Source organism: Neoarius graeffei, chromosome 3 (genome assembly GCF_027579695.1).
Source record: "Neoarius graeffei isolate fNeoGra1 chromosome 3, fNeoGra1.pri, whole genome shotgun sequence".
In the NCBI taxonomy this organism is placed as follows: domain Eukaryota; kingdom Metazoa; phylum Chordata; class Actinopteri; order Siluriformes; family Ariidae; genus Neoarius; species Neoarius graeffei.
In genome coordinates this window covers 72,965,352-72,982,244 of record NC_083571.1, presented here as the reverse complement: position 1 = coordinate 72,982,244, position 16,893 = coordinate 72,965,352, and the positions used below count along the sequence as shown (strand labels likewise).

The 16,893-nt window shown below is 39.6% G+C and overlaps 1 protein-coding gene across 8 annotated transcripts in view; it reads right to left on the bottom strand.

Annotated features, from left to right (window-relative positions):
* Positions 1–16,893, bottom strand: part of LOC132883537 (butyrophilin subfamily 2 member A2-like) — a 60,043-nt gene that overhangs the window by 7,515 nt on the left and 35,635 nt on the right. For 3 of the 8 annotated variants that reach the window (XM_060917254.1, XM_060917260.1, XM_060917257.1), the window contains exons 2-19: positions 14,995–15,057; positions 14,472–14,816; positions 14,222–14,380; positions 13,131–13,268; positions 12,951–13,040; positions 12,590–12,631; positions 12,399–12,512; positions 12,202–12,255; positions 11,754–11,822; positions 11,223–11,291; positions 9,528–9,641; positions 9,331–9,384; positions 8,883–8,951; positions 8,354–8,422; positions 6,653–6,766; positions 6,456–6,509; positions 6,008–6,076; positions 5,475–5,543 (exon numbers count right to left, since the gene is read on the bottom strand). In XM_060917254.1, the coding sequence (XP_060773237.1) occupies positions 5,475–5,543; positions 6,008–6,076; positions 6,456–6,509; positions 6,653–6,766; positions 8,354–8,422; positions 8,883–8,951; positions 9,331–9,384; positions 9,528–9,641; positions 11,223–11,291; positions 11,754–11,822; positions 12,202–12,255; positions 12,399–12,512; positions 12,590–12,631; positions 12,951–13,040; positions 13,131–13,268; positions 14,222–14,380; positions 14,472–14,816; positions 14,995–15,057 (1,755 nt within the window). The remainder of the gene's footprint in view (positions 1–5,474; positions 5,544–6,007; positions 6,077–6,455; positions 6,510–6,652; positions 6,767–8,353; positions 8,423–8,882; positions 8,952–9,330; positions 9,385–9,527; positions 9,642–11,222; positions 11,292–11,753; positions 11,823–12,201; positions 12,256–12,398; positions 12,513–12,589; positions 12,632–12,950; positions 13,041–13,130; positions 13,269–14,221; positions 14,381–14,471; positions 14,817–14,994; positions 15,058–16,893) is intronic. The other 5 variants (XM_060917258.1, XM_060917262.1, XM_060917255.1 and 2 more) reach the window with 4 other exon arrangements.

Sequence of the window (16,893 nt, the reverse complement as noted above, 5' to 3'; positions counted from 1 at the left end):
AGTGTCTACGAAGGGGGAGAAGACCTACTCAAGAGGTTTTAACAAGAACTGGTACCACCGGAAAACTTGGCTAGCTGGCTGCGATGTAGTCAATGCTCTTTTTTGCTACCCTTGCGCTCTCTTCCACCCTGGAAGTAGCACAGCAGATGGTACAGTGATATCTGATATTTGAATTTACTAGGCAAAAGTTGTTTTTGTGTGTGTGTGTGTGTGTGTGTGTGTGTGTGTGTGTGTGTGTGTGTTACCAATGGCAGTTTAACATTGCCATGTTTTTGTTTTACCAGTGGCAGTTTAACATTGCCATGCTTGGAATATTTCAGTAGCCTCAAGTTCTCTCTGACTTGGTGTAAATTAAGCATATTTTCAGTTTTTATATATTGTACAGTATATGTGTTCATTGGAGCCAGCAGCACCTTACCTTTTTTTCAACTTGTTAAGCCAAGTTGCACTGACTACAAAACCTTGTGTAACCTTGTGTGTATATAGCTAAATAACTAAAGCCTTTTGTGTTCATTGACATGCTTGTAATACTTTAAATTTCCTTTTAAGGCATGGCTTTCTGGAGGAATTATTGGGAAAAAAAACTGCAGAATTTATTTAGAATTATTATTTGTTGTTAAAATGGTGCAATTCCATATAAAAAAAACACATAATTAAGCTGCACATGTTTGTTTGATGGTTCTGCTTTTCTTCATCTTTTTCAAAACTTAAATAAACACTTGTTTTGGATTTATATCCTGCCACTTTAATTGCATTCTTTAGAATGAAGAAATTAGAATATGTTTATAATTAAGAATTTGTGTCTACTTATTATAGAATACTGGAATCATTGTTTTGGATTTATATCCTGCCACTTTAATTGCATTCTTTAGAATGAAGAAATTAGAATATGTTTATAATTAAGAATTTGTGTCTACTTATTATAGAATACTGGAATCATATGAGAAAATAAATGAGTAATGTAATGGCCCTTTTCCACTACCCTTTTTCAGCTCACTTCAGCTCGCTTCAGCTCACTTCAGCCCGACACGGCTCGCGTTTCGACTACCAAAAACCAGCACGACTCAGCTCGTTCCAGCCCTGCTTAGCCCCTAAAACTCGCACCGTTTTGGAGTGGGGCTGAAGCGAGCCAAACCGTGCTGACTGAGGCTGGGGGCGTGAGCAGACACTCCCCTGTGCACTGATTGGTGAGGAGGAGTGTCCTCACATGCCCACACACGCCCCGCGAGCGCGCTGGGATCTGTAAACACCGCAAACCCGGAAGAAGAATAATTATGAATTACGAGAATTTCTGAAGCCTTATGCGCCTCGCCTCATCTATACGCTCTTGCCAGTATCTGTCCGCGTTGTCAGTGACAACAAGCCACAGAACCAAGACCAGCAACACTAACGACTCCATGTCCTCCATGTTTATTGTTTACTATTCGGGTCGTGAGACTACCGCTTAAAAGCTCACTGAATCAGTGACAGACAAAGCATCGTGGACGAGTTCGCGGAGCGCAAGGCTCGTCGTATGCCCTTCAAATAATGCGCGCAGTAGGCTATTGATGTTTTATTATGAGCCATGTACAGTATGTCGCCTAATGTTTTTTTTTGTTTCTGAGTTACATGTTCGTTTGAAGGACTTAATGTACAAAATAACATAGTTGCACCCCGGAGTGTTGAAATTGGTAAACACAGTGCATTCAGTGAGGTTTGCACCGCCCTCCTTTTATTTCTGACTCTTCCTGTCAGCGTTGCAACCTCTGAGCGCTCATTCGTATGCCCTTCAAATAATGTGCGCAGTATAGGCTATTGATGTTTTATTATGAGCCATGTACAGTATCCTAATGTTTTTTGTTTCTGAGTTACATGTTCGTTTGAAGGACTTGATGTACTAAATAACATAGTTGCACCCGGTAGTGTTGAAATTGGTAAACACCGCAGTTGCGGACATTTTGTAGCCTAAAATGATGTTATGATAAGCTTTAATAAAGGGCCTGGTCATTTGCCCCGCCCCCGGCCCGGCTCTGACTTGTTCCGCCACTGTCACTGATGTCACTGTTTGCGCTGCTTAACGACATCACGTGACGTCCACCCACTTTCGCTAACTCCACCCAATGTGTCCACCCACTTCCAGCCAGCACGGTTCAGCGCGGTTGTAGTCGAAATGCAACTCCAACAGCCCCGCTCAGCTCGACTCAGCTCGACTCGGCACGGCACGGCTCAGCCGCGTTTGTAGTGGAAAAGCGGCATAATATTAATTGATTGTGATGCCAAATGTTTTGCTTTGAAGGCTTCACAATGAATCTTCCTTAGTTTTAGCCTGGCAAGCCAGACTAAATGTGAATATTTGCCACTCGTAGGCAAAAATATTTTTGCCCGCGAGGCTGGTGGGTCTAGTTTACTAGGCTACCTTAGTTTGCCACCTTTAACTTGTTTAGTGTTGCCACCTAGTGGAGAGAAGAGATATTGTCGATATTGATATCAGAATTTATCAGGCAAAAACAAGTTCGGCCAATGGATTGGCTACCTAGGTCAATTTACTTCAGTCCTGTGGACATTTACGGTCCGTGTAGACATAACGGGGGAAAATTGCCCCCCCCCCGAAAAAAAATTCAGGAGCTGCCACTGCTCCAGTTGACTTGCTCTTCATCCAATCTAGTTTTATTGACAATTTTAATCTTTTCTGGAATCGTACCTCTTTCTTCAGGAATGAAGGAGTTTTCACCCAAGTAACCGAGGCGCTCAAGTTGTAGCAGACAATATTTATATTCAGTGTTGAACAGCTCTACGACGTGACTGAACTCTCACGATTCTGATGATTCTGCTGAGAGTTATCCCAGTGACCCAGTGACCTCTTTATCTCCTATTTGTATTACCAACTCCTCCTTCAGTCACAACAATTCTTGCAACAATTCAGAGAACCTCACAATCATTCCTGTTATAATCAACACTCGACCAAACACTAATGCCACATGCAAACTTATTTTGCAAAACCTGCTAGTCGATTAACATCAAAAAACTTGATCAGTCTGAAGAAACTAAGAGCACTGACACTGATGTTTCATCGATTTTACACGTTCCAGTTTCTGATCACATCTGTGTCTTTTTTAATGCTCCTCACTGTACTCAAACTAACTGCTCTGAACCCGGTACACTTATCGCTGTATTGACAATGCTAAGTCTACACTGGTTCAAATTATGGTTCCCTGGTAATCTAATCTCACAGACAATCTGTGATGGTATGTGGGTGTGTTAGTGTCCATGGCAGGCGTAACTTGTACATTTGTGAAGGCTTCCTTAATGCTGAAAGGTACAGCCATGTTTTTTAGCAACATGCTACATCGAGATGATGTCTTTGTCAGGGACATCCCTGTTTATTCCAGCAAGACAATGCCAAGCCACATTCTGCACATGTTACAACAGCATGACTCTGTAGTAAAAAAAAAAAAAAAAAAAAAAAAAAAAAGAGTGCAGGTGCTAAACTGGCCTGCCTGCTTACTTCCAAATGAAATTGTGTGGTATTATGATGTACAAAGTATGATAATGGGGACCCTGGACTGTTGAGCAAATTCAGTCACATATCAAGCAAGAATGTGAAATAATTTCAGTTTCAAAACTTCAACAGTGCATTTCCTCAATTCCCAAATGCTTACTGAGTATTGTTAAAAGAAAAGGTGATGTAACACCGTGGAAAACACGTCCCTGTCTCAACTTTTTTGGAACGTGTTGCAGTAATCAAATTCAGAGTGAGTGTATATTTACAAGAAACAATAAAGTTTCAGTTAGAACCATAGGTCGCGTTAACCGACAATTGTCCGTCATTGACGGATTTTTTTTTAGCTACGACGGAAAAATCTGAAGGCCGTCAGTCATTTTCACGGATCTTTACCGTTACCATTACCAATAACAGCCTAATAATAACAATAATAAAACATAATGAAACACACAATTGAAATGATTGGCAAGTTGTGGCAGAGTTTTCTTACATACAGTATACATAGTCTTCACTGCCGTCACTTTCAATCTGAGCCGACGTTGCGGCAGTCTTGATGTTCAGTGCATAGGCTGCTCATGTATACATTGTAGCCACTGCGCAAGGCTGTTCCCCCCATCGCGCTCCTGACCGCGCTCTGACATTTCTAACCACTAGCACAGTGAGATGTATTAATGTTTCCCTTCTCTGCAGAAGACACGTCATTTTTGCTATTAAAAAAAGAGATGCATTGGGTTGTTTGTGTCGTTTCCCTGCCTGTACGTCTTAATGCAATAGCGCTAATTTAGACTAGTTGTTTTCTTGTTTTTAAAATGAAACAAATATCGATTTATTGTATTCTTCCCCAGCAAGCTTAGGAACATCACTGCTCGAATATCTGCTAAACTATCATTTTAATGAGAGCACGGGTAGACAAAATAACATTTAAACATAACTTCGTTTTATTTAAGACCGTCCGTGTCAGCCCACTACGGGTCACCGCGGGGTGCAGCTGCACCACTGGTGCAGAAAGACCGCATGCTGCAGGATTTCCTCCCTATGAAGAGAGTACTAGCAGGGTCGGGAAATCCAACTTTCAGAGGCTCTTGCCGGCTTCTGATCACTTCCCTGGGAGAAATGTTTCCCGACTTCAGAACTTTGGCTGAAGTGGCGCTGGTTATTCCAGTCTCCAGTGTCGCAGCAGAGCGCGGGTTCAGCCTTCAGAATAAAATTAAAACGTCAATGAGAAGTCGTCTGTCCGAGGCAAAGACGCAAAATTTAATGACAATTGCCTCGGCAGCAGTCTCCATTGACGACTTTGATTATGCACAAGCGAGCTCCCAATTTAAATCCATGCGGGCCAGAAGGAAGGTTTGAGCTCACGCAAACAGGTCAAATTAGATTGTCACTTAAACCGTTGTAGTGGACTGTTCATATTTAAACTGCAATTGTCTTGCTACGTTGTAAACTAACATTGTTCATATGCCCGTTAAGGCACAATATAACAGCCGCAATGTTTTTAGCGGAGGGAAAATGGGTTCACAAGTGACCGAACGTCAGAATCTCTGTTCATCTTTTTGCATCATAAATACATAAATAAATGATTAAATACAAGCTTGTTCTGTGAATTAATTTTTAAATGAAAATGAGTCCATGAAAACACAAGTGATTAAATATATAGCATTTATAGCCTATATACATTGTCATTTAAAAGTTAAAATAAAATGACAGATAATAATGGACAATGACGGAATTTTTACGACCCTGTCCGTCAAAATGACGGACAATGAAAAAGTCTAACGCAACCACAGGTTAGAACATTGAATATATTGTTTTTATATCAAATTTTAGTGAATATATACACGTGGAAAAGAATTTGCAAATCATTACATTCCGTTTTTATTTAAGTTTTACACAGCATCCCAAATCTTTTGGAATTAGGGTGGGAAAACATCAGTATATTCTGAGCTGCACTGTTGTGCTGTAACTCCATTAATCTACACTAATGTATATTTACCTGTAAGTTGTAGTTTTTCTTTCACTGCCTCAGGATTCTGCTGTTCAGATGATTTCTGCTGATTGAGATCTGCTCGCACAAAACACATTATAGAAACATAATAGAAACAGATATAAAGCTTTTCTAGGATTAAAATTGCACTGATTTTGTGGCTCATCAGAAAAGATGCAAGAATTCGTGCCATTTAATTTGAATTCTTTAAAACCAATACACAGTTATTATGAATTAAACCCTCAAATACAAAACACTTTTGCTGGGGTTCCTTAAGGGTTTATTGAATAATTTTAAACAGAACCTTTAAGGTTCCCTCAAATACACAACCGAAGCAGCTTTAATGGTTATAAATTTTCTGAAAGTGTTAGAGGTCCATTAAACTGCTTTAAAACACACCGTTAGTTGTAAATCATGACATTCTGTTTTATTTTTTTTTTTACAGTGTCCCAACTTTTTTGGAATTAGGGTGGGAAAACATCAGTATTCTGAGGTACACTGTTGTGCTGTAACTCCATTAATCTACACTAATGTATATTTACCTCTAAGTTGTGGTTTTTCTTTCACTGCCTCAGGATTCTGCTGTTCAGATGATTTCTGCTGACTGAGATCTGCTCTCACAAAACACATTACAGAAAATAAATAGAAACAGATTTAAAGCTTTTCTAGGATTAAAATTGTCCTGATTTGGTGTCTTATGAGAAGAGATGCAAGAACTCGTGCCATTTAATTTGAATTCTTTAAAACCAATACACGATTATAATAAATTAAATGCTTGAATACAAAAAGCTTCTGCTGGGGTTCCTTAAGGGTTTATCGAGTAATTCAAGGTACTTTGCTTTCTGAAAGAGTTTTACTTGGAAAATCTGTCGAAAAAATTTTCACAGAACCTTTAAGGTTCCCCCAGATACACAACTGAAGCACCTTGAATGGTTATAAATTTTGTGAAAGTGTTAGAGGTTCATTAAACTGCTTTAAAAACACAATTACTTGGAGTTGAAGTTGGTGGTCTGTCTGCCTTTTGCTCAGAATTTTGATCGATATCTATTTGCAGAAAAAAGAAAAAACAGTGTTTCAGGAACAGGCTTTAAATATTTTCTGAGATGAAAACATAATTAGATGCTTAACTGTTCATCACGTGTGTGATATATGTGTATTGTGTGTATAAATGAGGAGATGTGACCAACCTACAACCACATCGTCAGGAACTGTATTCATGGATGGAGCATCATTCTGATCCTGATTCTCCACAGGGATCTTGTTCAGAGGCTCTCTTTCTGACGGAGCTCCTGAAGTTTTATCTGTGAATAAATCTGCTGTTATTATCACTCATTTAGCAGGGAAGGTGTAATGACATCCGTGACTATTATAAAACAGGAATCTAACCTAAATTAATCTCATCTAAGTATTTTTTAGCCTTTTCCAATCCTGTAGAAAAACTTTTTTTTTTTTAATCTCCGGTCCAATTCCACCACATGGAAGAGGATCTGTGTGTTTTAGCTGCACTCTGAGCCTGCATAATTGCCTCCAGTTGACTTGCCCTTCATCCAATCTAGTTTTATTGACAATTTTAATCTTTTCTGGAATCGTACCTCTTTCTTCATGAATGACGGAGTTTTCACCCAAGTAACCGAGGTGCTCAAGTTGTAGCGGACAATATTTATATTCAGTGTTGAACAGCTCTACGAAGTGACTGAACTCTCACGATTCTGATGATTCTGCTGAGAGTTATCCCAGTGACCCAGTGACCTCTTTATCTCCTATTTGTATTACCAACTCCTCCTTCAGTCACAACAATTCTTGCAACAATTCAGAGAACCTCACAATCATTCCTGTTATAATCAACACTCAACCGAACACTATAATGCCGCATGCAAACTTATTTTGCAAAACCTGCTAGTCGATTAACATCAAAAAACTTGATCAGTCTGAAGAAACTAAGAGTACTGACACTGATGTTTCATCGATTTTACACGTTCCAGTTTCTGATCACGTCTGTGTCTTTTTTAATGCTTCTCACTGTACTCAAACTAACTGCTCTGAACCTGGTACATAAACTTATCGCTGTATTGACAATGCTAAGTCTACACTGGTTCAAATTATGATTCCCTGGTAATCTAATCTCACAGACAATCTGTGATGGTATGCAGGTGTGTTAGTGTCCATGGCAGGCGTAACTTGTACATTTGTGAAGGCTTCCTTAATGCTGAAAGGTACAGCCATGTTTTTTTAGTAACATGCTACATCCAGATGATGTCTTTGTCAGGGACATCCCTGTTTATTCCAGCAAGACAATGCCAAGCCACATTCTGCACATGTTACAACAGCATGGCTCTGTAGTTTAAAAAAAAAAAAAAAAAAAAAAGAGAGTGCAGGTGCTAAACTGACCTGCCTGCTTATTTCCAAATGAAATTGTGTGGTATATTATGATGTACAAAGTATGATAATGGAGACCCTGGACTGCTGAGCAAATTCAGTCACATATCAAGCAAGAATGTGAAATAATTTCAGTTTCAAAACTTCAACAGTGCATTTCCTCAATTCCCAAATGCTTACTGAGTATTGTTAAAAGAAAAGGTGATGTAACACCATGGAAAACACGTCCCTGTCTCAACTTTTTTGGAACGTGTTGCAGGTATCAAATTCAGAGTGAGTGCATATTTACAAGAAACAATAAAGTTTCAGTTAGAACATTAAATATATTGTTTTTATATCAAATTTTAGTGAATATATACAAGTGGAAAAGAATTTGCAAATCATTACATTCCGCTTTTATTTAAGTTTTACACAGCGTCCCAAATCTTTTGGAATTAGGGTGGGAAAACATCAGTATTCTGAGCTGCACTGTTGTGCTGTAACTCCATTAATCTACACTAATGTATATTTACCTCTAAGTTGTGGTTTTTCTTTCACTGCCTCAGGATTCTGCTGTTCAGATGATTTCTGCTGATTGAGATCTGCTCGCACAAAACACATTATAGAAACATAATAGAAACAGATATAAAGCTTTTCTAGGATTAAAATTGCACTGATTTTGTGTCTCATCACAAAAGATGCAAGAAGTCGTGCCATTTAATTTGAATTCTTTAAAACCAATGCACAGTTATTATAAATTAAACCCTCAAATACAAAACACTTTTGCTGGGGTTCCTTAAGGGTTTATTGAATAATTTTAAACAGAACCTTTAAGGTTCCCTCAAATACACAACCGAAGCAGCTTTAATGGTTATAAATTTTCTGAAAGTGTTAGAGGTTCATTAAACTGCTTTAAAACATACCGTTAGTTGTAAATCATGACATTCTGTTTTATTTTTTTACAGTGTCCCAACTTTTTTGGAATTAGGGTGGGAAAACATCAGTATTCTGAGGTGCACTGTTGTGCTGTGACTCCACTAATCTACACTAATGTATATTTACCTGTAAGTTGTGGTTTTTCTTTCACTGCCTCAGGATTCTGCTGTTCAGATGATTTCTGCTGACTGAGATCTGCTCTCACAAAACACATTAGAGAAAATAAATAGAAACAGATTTAAAGCTTTTCTAGGATTAAAATTGTCCTGATTTGGTGTCTTATTAGAAGAGATGCAAGAACTTGTGCCATTTAATTTGAATTCTTTAAAACCAATACACGGTTATAATAAATTAAATGCTTGAATACAAAAAGCTTCTGCTGGGGTTCCTTAAGGGTTTATCGAGTAATTCAAGGTACTTTGCTTTCTGAAAGAGTTTTACTTGGAAAATCTGTTGAAAAAATTTTCACAGAACCTTTAAGGTTCCCCCAGATACACAACTGAAGCACCTTGAATGGTTATAAATTTTGTGAAAGTGTTAGAGGTTCATTAAACTGCTTTAAAAACACAATTACTTGGAGTTGAAGTTGGTGGTATGTCTGCCTTTTGCTCAGAATTTTGATCGATATCTATTTGCAGAAAAAAGAAAAAACAGTGTTTCAGGAACAGGCTTTAAATATTTTCTGAGATGAAAACATAATTAGATGCTTAACTGTTCATCACGTGTGTGATATATGTGTATTGTGTGTATAAATGAGGAGATGTGACCAACCTACAACCACATCGTCAGGAACTGTATTCATGGATGGAGCGTCATTCTGATCCTGATTCTCCACAGGGATCTTGTTCAGAGGCTCTCTTTCTGATGGAGCTCCTGATGTTTTATCTGTGAATAAATCTGCTGTTATTATCACTCATTTAGCAGGGAAGGTGTAATGACATCCGTGACCATGAGATTATAAAACAGGAATCTGACCTAAATTAATCTCATCTAAGTATTTTTTAGCCTTTTCCAATCCTGTAGAAAAACTTTTTTTTTTTAAATCTCCGGTCCAATTCCACCACATGGAAGAGGATCTGTGTGTTTTAGCTGCACTCTAAGCCTGCATAATTGCCTCCAGTTGACTTGCCCTTCATCCAATCTAGTTTTATTGACAATTTTAATCTTTTCTGGAATCGTACCTCTTTCTTCATGAATGACGGAGTTTTCACCCAAGTAACCGAGGCGCTCAAGTTGTAGCAGACAATATTTATATTCAGTGTTGAACAGCTCTACGAAGTGACTGAACTCTCACGATTCTGATGATTCTGCTGAGAGTTATCCCAGTGACCCAGTGACCTCTTTATCTCCTATTTGTATTACCAACTCCTCCTTCAGTCACAACAATTCTTGCAACAATTCAGAGAACCTCACAATCATTCCTGTTATAATCAACACTCGACCGAACACTATAATGCCGCATGCAAACTTATTTTGCAAAACCTGCTAGTCGATTAACATCAAAAAACTTGATCAGTCTGAAGAAACTAAGAGTACTGACACTGATGTTTCATCGATTTTACACGTTCCAGTTTCTGATCACGTCTGTGTCTTTTTTAATGCTTCTCACTGTACTCAAACTAACTGCTCTGAACCTGGTACATAAACTTATCGCTGTATTGACAATGCTAAGTCTACACTGGTTCAAATTATGATTCCCTGGTAATCTAATCTCACAGACAATCTGTGATGGTATGCGGGTGTGTTAGTGTCCATGGCAGGCGTAACTTGTACATTTGTGAAGGCTTCCTTAATGCTGAAAGGTACAGCCATGTTTTTTTAGCAACATGCTACATCCAGATGATGTCTTTGTCAGGGACATCCCTGTTTATTCCAGCAAGACAATGCCAAGCCACATTCTGCACATGTTACAACAGCATGGCTCTGTAGTAAAAAAAAAAAAAAAGAGTGCAGGTGCTCAACTGACCTGCCTGCTTACTTCCAAATGAAATTGTGTGGTATATTATGATGTACAAAGTATGATAATGGAGACCCTGGACTGTTGAGCAAATTCAGTCACATATCAAGCAAGAATGTGAAATAATTTCAGTTTCAAAACTTCAACAGTGCATTTCCTCAATTCCCAAATGCTTACTGAGTATTGTTAAAAGAAAAGGTGATGTAACACCATGGAAAACACGTCCCTGTCTCAACTTTTTTGGAACGCGTTGCAGGTATCAAATTCAGAGTGAGTGTATATTTACAAGAAACAATAAAGTTTCAGTTAGAACATTAAATATATTGTTTTTATATCAAATTTTAGTGAATATATACAAGTGGAAAAGAATTTGCAAATCATTACATTCCGCTTTTATTTAAGTTTTACACAGCATCCCAAATCTTTTGGAATTAGGGTGGGAAAACATCAGTATTCTGAGCTGCACTGTTGTGCTGTAACTCCATTAATCTACACTAATGTATATTTACCTCTAAGTTGTGGTTTTTCTTTCACTGCCTCAGGATTCTGCTGTTCAGATGATTTCTGCTGATTGAGATCTGCTCGCACAAAACACATTATAGAAACATAATAGAAACAGATATAAAGCTTTTCTAGGATTAAAATTGCACTGATTTTGTGTCTCATCACAAAAGATGCAAGAAGTCGTGCCATTTAATTTGAATTCTTTAAAACCAATACACAGTTATTATAAATTAAACCCTCAAATACAAAACACTTTTGCTGGGGTTCCTTAAGGGTTTATTGAATAATTTTAAACAGAACCTTTAAGGTTCCCTCAAATACACAACCGAAGCAGCTTTAATGGTTATAAATTTTCTGAAAGTGTTAGAGGTCCATTAAACTGCTTTAAAACACACCGTAAGTTGTAAATCATGACATTCTGTTTTATTTTTTTTTACAGTGTCCCAACTTTTTTGGAATTAGGGTGGGAAAACATCAGTATTCTGAGGTGCACTGTTGTGCTGTGACTCCACTAATCTACACTAATGTATATTTACCTCTAAGTTGTGGTTTTTCTTTCACTGCCTCAGGATTCTGCTGTTCAGATGATTTCTGCTGATTGAGATCTGCTCGCACAAAACACATTATAGAAACATAATAGAAACAGATATAAAGCTTTTCTAGGATTAAAATTGCACTGATTTTGTGTCTTATTAGAAGAGATGCAAGAACTTGTGCCATTTAATTTGAATTCTTTAAAACCAATACACGGTTATAATAAATTAAATGCTTGAATACCAAAAGCTTCTGCTGGGGTTCCTTAAGGGTTTATCGAGTAATTAAAGGTACTTTGCTTTCTGAAAGAGTTTTACTTGGAAAATCTGTCGAAAAAATTTTCACAGAACCTTTAAGGTTCCCCCAGATACACAACTGAAGCACCTTGAATGGTTATAAATTTTGTGAAAGTGTTAGAGGTTCATTAAACTGCTTTAAAAACACAATTACTTGGAGTTGAAGTTGGTGGTATGTCTGCCTTTTGCTCAGAATTTTGATCGATATCTATTTGCAGAAAAAAGAAAAAACAGTGTTTCAGGAACAGGCTTTAAATATTTTCTGAGATGAAAACATAATTAGATGCTTAACTGTTCATCACGTGTGTGATATATGTGTATTGTGTGTATAAATGAGGAGATATGACCAACCTACAACCACATCGTCAGGAACTGTATTCATGGATGGAGCGTCATTCTGATCCTGATTCTCCACAGGGATCTTGTTCAGAGGCTCTCTTTCTGACGGAGCTCCTGATGTTTTATCTGTGAATAAATCTGCTGTTATTATCACTCATTTAGCAGGGTTTTATTAATTAAGTGAATTTTACCCCAGCACCTACCTCCTGTATTTTCTGTCCTTTTTCTCTTGGAGAGAATCAGACCTACAACAGAGAGAAAACTGCGCTGTATTGGACCTGCTAAAGATCTGCTAAAGACCTGCTCCAGTCCTCATCTTTCAGGTGTTCTCTCTTCAAACTACAGAAATGGAGGAACTGAAGTTTTACAAGACTCCCTCTTTGGTCTCTTGGACTGTTTCAGTCCTTAGTCATACGCCATCAGGACCCAGTACTGTTACACTTCATAATGTTCTCATATACAAGCATGTTTCCATCAGCCTGACTTTTTGTTAGAGTTATGTTTGTTGGATTTTATGTTCATTCTCCTGGTTCATATATTATTAAGTCAATTTTTCTATCATACCTTTTTTATGTAACATGCAAAACACTGCAATTCCAGCGGCACACAGCAGCAGAAGAACGGGAATCGCAATGGCATATCCATTCACCGACTCTGCACACATACACACAAACACCATGTTTCACCAGTTCCACCATGTCAACATGTCCTTCCATAAATTATACTTTTTTTAATGTGAATTACCTGTGATACCCGGAGGGATGGATAATGTTATTCTGCTGTCTTTTCTCTCCTGATCAGACAAACCCACAGAGCAGGAGATCCACGTAGAAGAGGGAGACACAATCAGCCATGAGGTCACATCTATAACCCCTTCAGAATCTGAGAATAAGTCAAGTCAACTTTATTGTCAAATATGCTATACATGCTCGACATACAGCACAGATGAAATATTAGTCCTCTCTGACCCACGGTGCAAACAGGGAATGCAATAAATAAAAAATAGAATAATTGAAATAAACAACATTATAAACAGTATAAACATTCTAGATAAGAACTAAACAGACTAAACACTCAGACAATATAAACAGTATAAATAAACAGTATAAACACTAGATAAGAACAAGACAGACTAAACACTCAGACAATATAAACAGTATAAACACTCTAGATATGAACTAGACGTAGACTAAACACTCACACACACACACACACACACACACACACACACACACAAATTGGTTCAAATAACCAAACAAACAGTCAAGGGCACTTGAGGTATAGCAGGTAAACATGAAACAAGCAGTATAAACAAACTAGTAGCTGTTAAGATGAGGTAGTGCGGAATAGTGCAAATGAGTGAGGTAAAGTGAGATGTGCGGTAAAGTGAGCTGTGCGGTCCCTGAGTTCAGTGTGTTAATGAACGATAAGATGTATGTATGTGTGTGGGTGTTGGGGGGGGGAAACTGTGAGGATGACATGTCAGATGCTGAAGGAGGGTGTGCGAGCAGAATCTGTGGCAGGGGGCAGAGGGGGGAGGAGGGGCAGAACAGGGAGGGAGTTGAGCCTTCTGACTGCCTGCTGAAAGAAACTGTCCTTGAGCCTGCTGGTTTTGGCCCGGAGACTCCGCAGTCTCCTCCCCGACGACAGCAGACTGAAGAGGCTGTGACATGGGTGGGTGGGGTCACCTGCAATCCTGATGGCTTTGCGGGTGAGGCGGGAGTTATAAATATTTAATATAAATTTTATTATTTAATATAAATAATAAGTGAGAATTTTGGTTTCTTTTCCTTTTATTAGGTTCTTTAATGTAAATATACGTGAGTAGATCTTACTGTTGATGAACTTGTTTTTGCTGAGATGTTTCAGATCTCTCCCATCTTTATCTGTCCAGATGATTGACGGCTCAGGTAGCCAACCATGTGACTGACAGCTGACATTCATTTTCCCTCCTTCTGCTTCATTTATGGAGAGAACAGGAGTGGATCCCACTGCTGAGAGAGAGAGAGAGAGAGAGAGAGAGAGAGAGATTAGAACCACCATGAACTTTTCATTTGTAAAATTAAATGATGGACTAAGTGTTACCTCTTATGCTGAGGGACACCGTGGCCTTATCATACCAGTCATCACTGCTCACGTAGCACACATAGTCTCCTCTATCTGCTAGCATCAGGTTCTCCATTTTCAGAGAGACATCTCCTTTCTCCAGTTCTCCTAACAAGAATACTCTGCCCTGGTACTGAACATCTACTGGACTCTTTTGGATCTGTGTGTTCTTATAGAGCAGGACTGAGGTGTCAAGCATTTTGGGACGGTACCAGCGCACTTCCAGGTGTCGAACATCCATGCTATTTGCAAGAGCACAGTGCAGAGACACAGAGGAACCAAGCAGCGCTGAGACTGGAGACTGAACCTTCAGTGAAAATATCCCTGGAGAAACGTTTGGACCATAAATCAGCAACATGTCAGTTAAAATTAGCCTTATGAGCCTTGATCAGAACAGATCAAAGAGTCTGTGTTGGAATTTTTTAAGGTTAGTTAAATTCTAAGTGCACTGTTTTAGTAACTTGAGCTCAACCTTTAATCAGTAATGAATAATCACACTGACCAGAAGAAGTCTGATGGCTGAGACTTGGAAAAAGAAACAATAAAACCCATCTCAGTGATAGACCTGTTAACAGAAGAAGTGAACACGTGTGAAAGAAGCCACTGGACCACAAACATTATTTCAGTAGACTGACTTTGTTTGGAATTTGTTTTTGATTTATCTATTGAACTGAGTTCATATTTAACAATAATAGTACAGTTCTAATCATTACCACATCTTTTGTTTTTATCTAGTTCTTGTAAATGATAGAAGTGATGTTTACTGTGCTGTATACAGACCACCCAAGTGTGTAACACGGCTGTGACAGACCAGACGCTCGCAGATTATAAATGAACTCAAGGTTTTAATGAGAAAAGGGTAATCCAAAACAGTGTACAAAAGCCAGGCTAGGTCAATACTGAGAGATCCAAAACAGTAACAAGGGCTAGACAAATCGTGATCAGAAGACAGGCAATAGTCGAAGAACTGGGAATCAAGAGAAACGGGCAATCAAACACAAGGCCTAGGTGAAGTGGAAAAAACCGGAAGGCAAAAAGGGTTATACACAAAAAAGCAATCAGTACAATAACGCTCAGTAGGCTTATGGGAGGTGAAGACAATACTGTGCAAAGAACAAAACAGAAAAAGGGGTATAAATACAGACATAAAAGGGTGTAGGTGATTGTGATTAGAACTCAGATGAACCACTCCTAGGAACTGGTTCCGAATTGGATGGCGGAGTGCACGTGGTGGTGACTGGTGTGTGAGGGGGGATTATGGAAACTGGAGTCCTGAGGGTTGAGGCAGCTGGAGGGTGAGCCCGGAAGCGTGACAGTGCCCCCCCCCCAGGAGTCCGAGGGACGAAGATGACCATGACGACCACCTCCCATGCTGCTGGGAATACTCCTGAGATAGCCTTCAGAACTGCCGCAGTGTTGGACAGAGGGCTGTCGCTGCAGATGACCCCTGGAACCACCGTTGCGCAGACTGCCGGGAGGGCTGGACACACGGCGCCTGGGACGGCCCCTAGGCCGAGGCGCGGGCTTCTCTGGTTGACGCTAATGGAATTCCTCCACCAACCCTGGATCCAGGACATCTCGTGCGGTAACCCAGCTACGCTCCTCGGGCCCATAGCCCTCCCAGTCCACTAGATACTTCAGAGTCCCTCCTCTCCTTCTGCAGTCCAGCAACCGGTGGACAACATACACTGGGGTGCCTTCCACATACACTGGAGGTGGGGGCGTGACATCGGATGTGGCCTTGTCTAACGAACCCGAGACAACAGGTTTCAAGAGAGATACATGAAACGAGTTGGAAACATGGTAATGCACAGGCAGATCTAATTTGTAAGTAAACTCATTAATTCTCTGGAGAATCTTAAATGGACCAATGTATTTGGGCAATAATTTCCTACTTTCCGCAGGAAGCCTGAAGTCCCGGGTCAACAGCCACACTCGGTCCCCAGGGAGGTAGGTAGGTGTGTCACCTCTATGGCGATCCACCAGCCTCTTGTGCTGGCGGAGGATGTTCTCGATCCACTGGTGGGTCTGTTCCATGACCTGCTCGCTCCGTTGCATCCAACTGTCAATGGCTGGGTTGCCAGAGGGCGTGGCAGACCATGGTTTTAAGGGGGGTTGGTAACCTAGCATACATTAGAAAGGGGTTAACCCCATAGCAGAGGTAGTTAATGAATTTTGCGCCATTTCTGCCCAGGGCAAATATTTTGACCAGTCAGCTTCATTATTGTGACAATACAGCCTCAAAAACTTTCCCAGTTCTTGGTTGGCTCTTTCACATTGACCATTAGACTGGGGATGGTAACCAGAGGTGAGACTTACATTAACTCCCAGTCTCTTGAAGAATGCTGACCACACATGAGAGGTGAATTGAGGTCCTCAATCTGATACTATATCCTCTGGA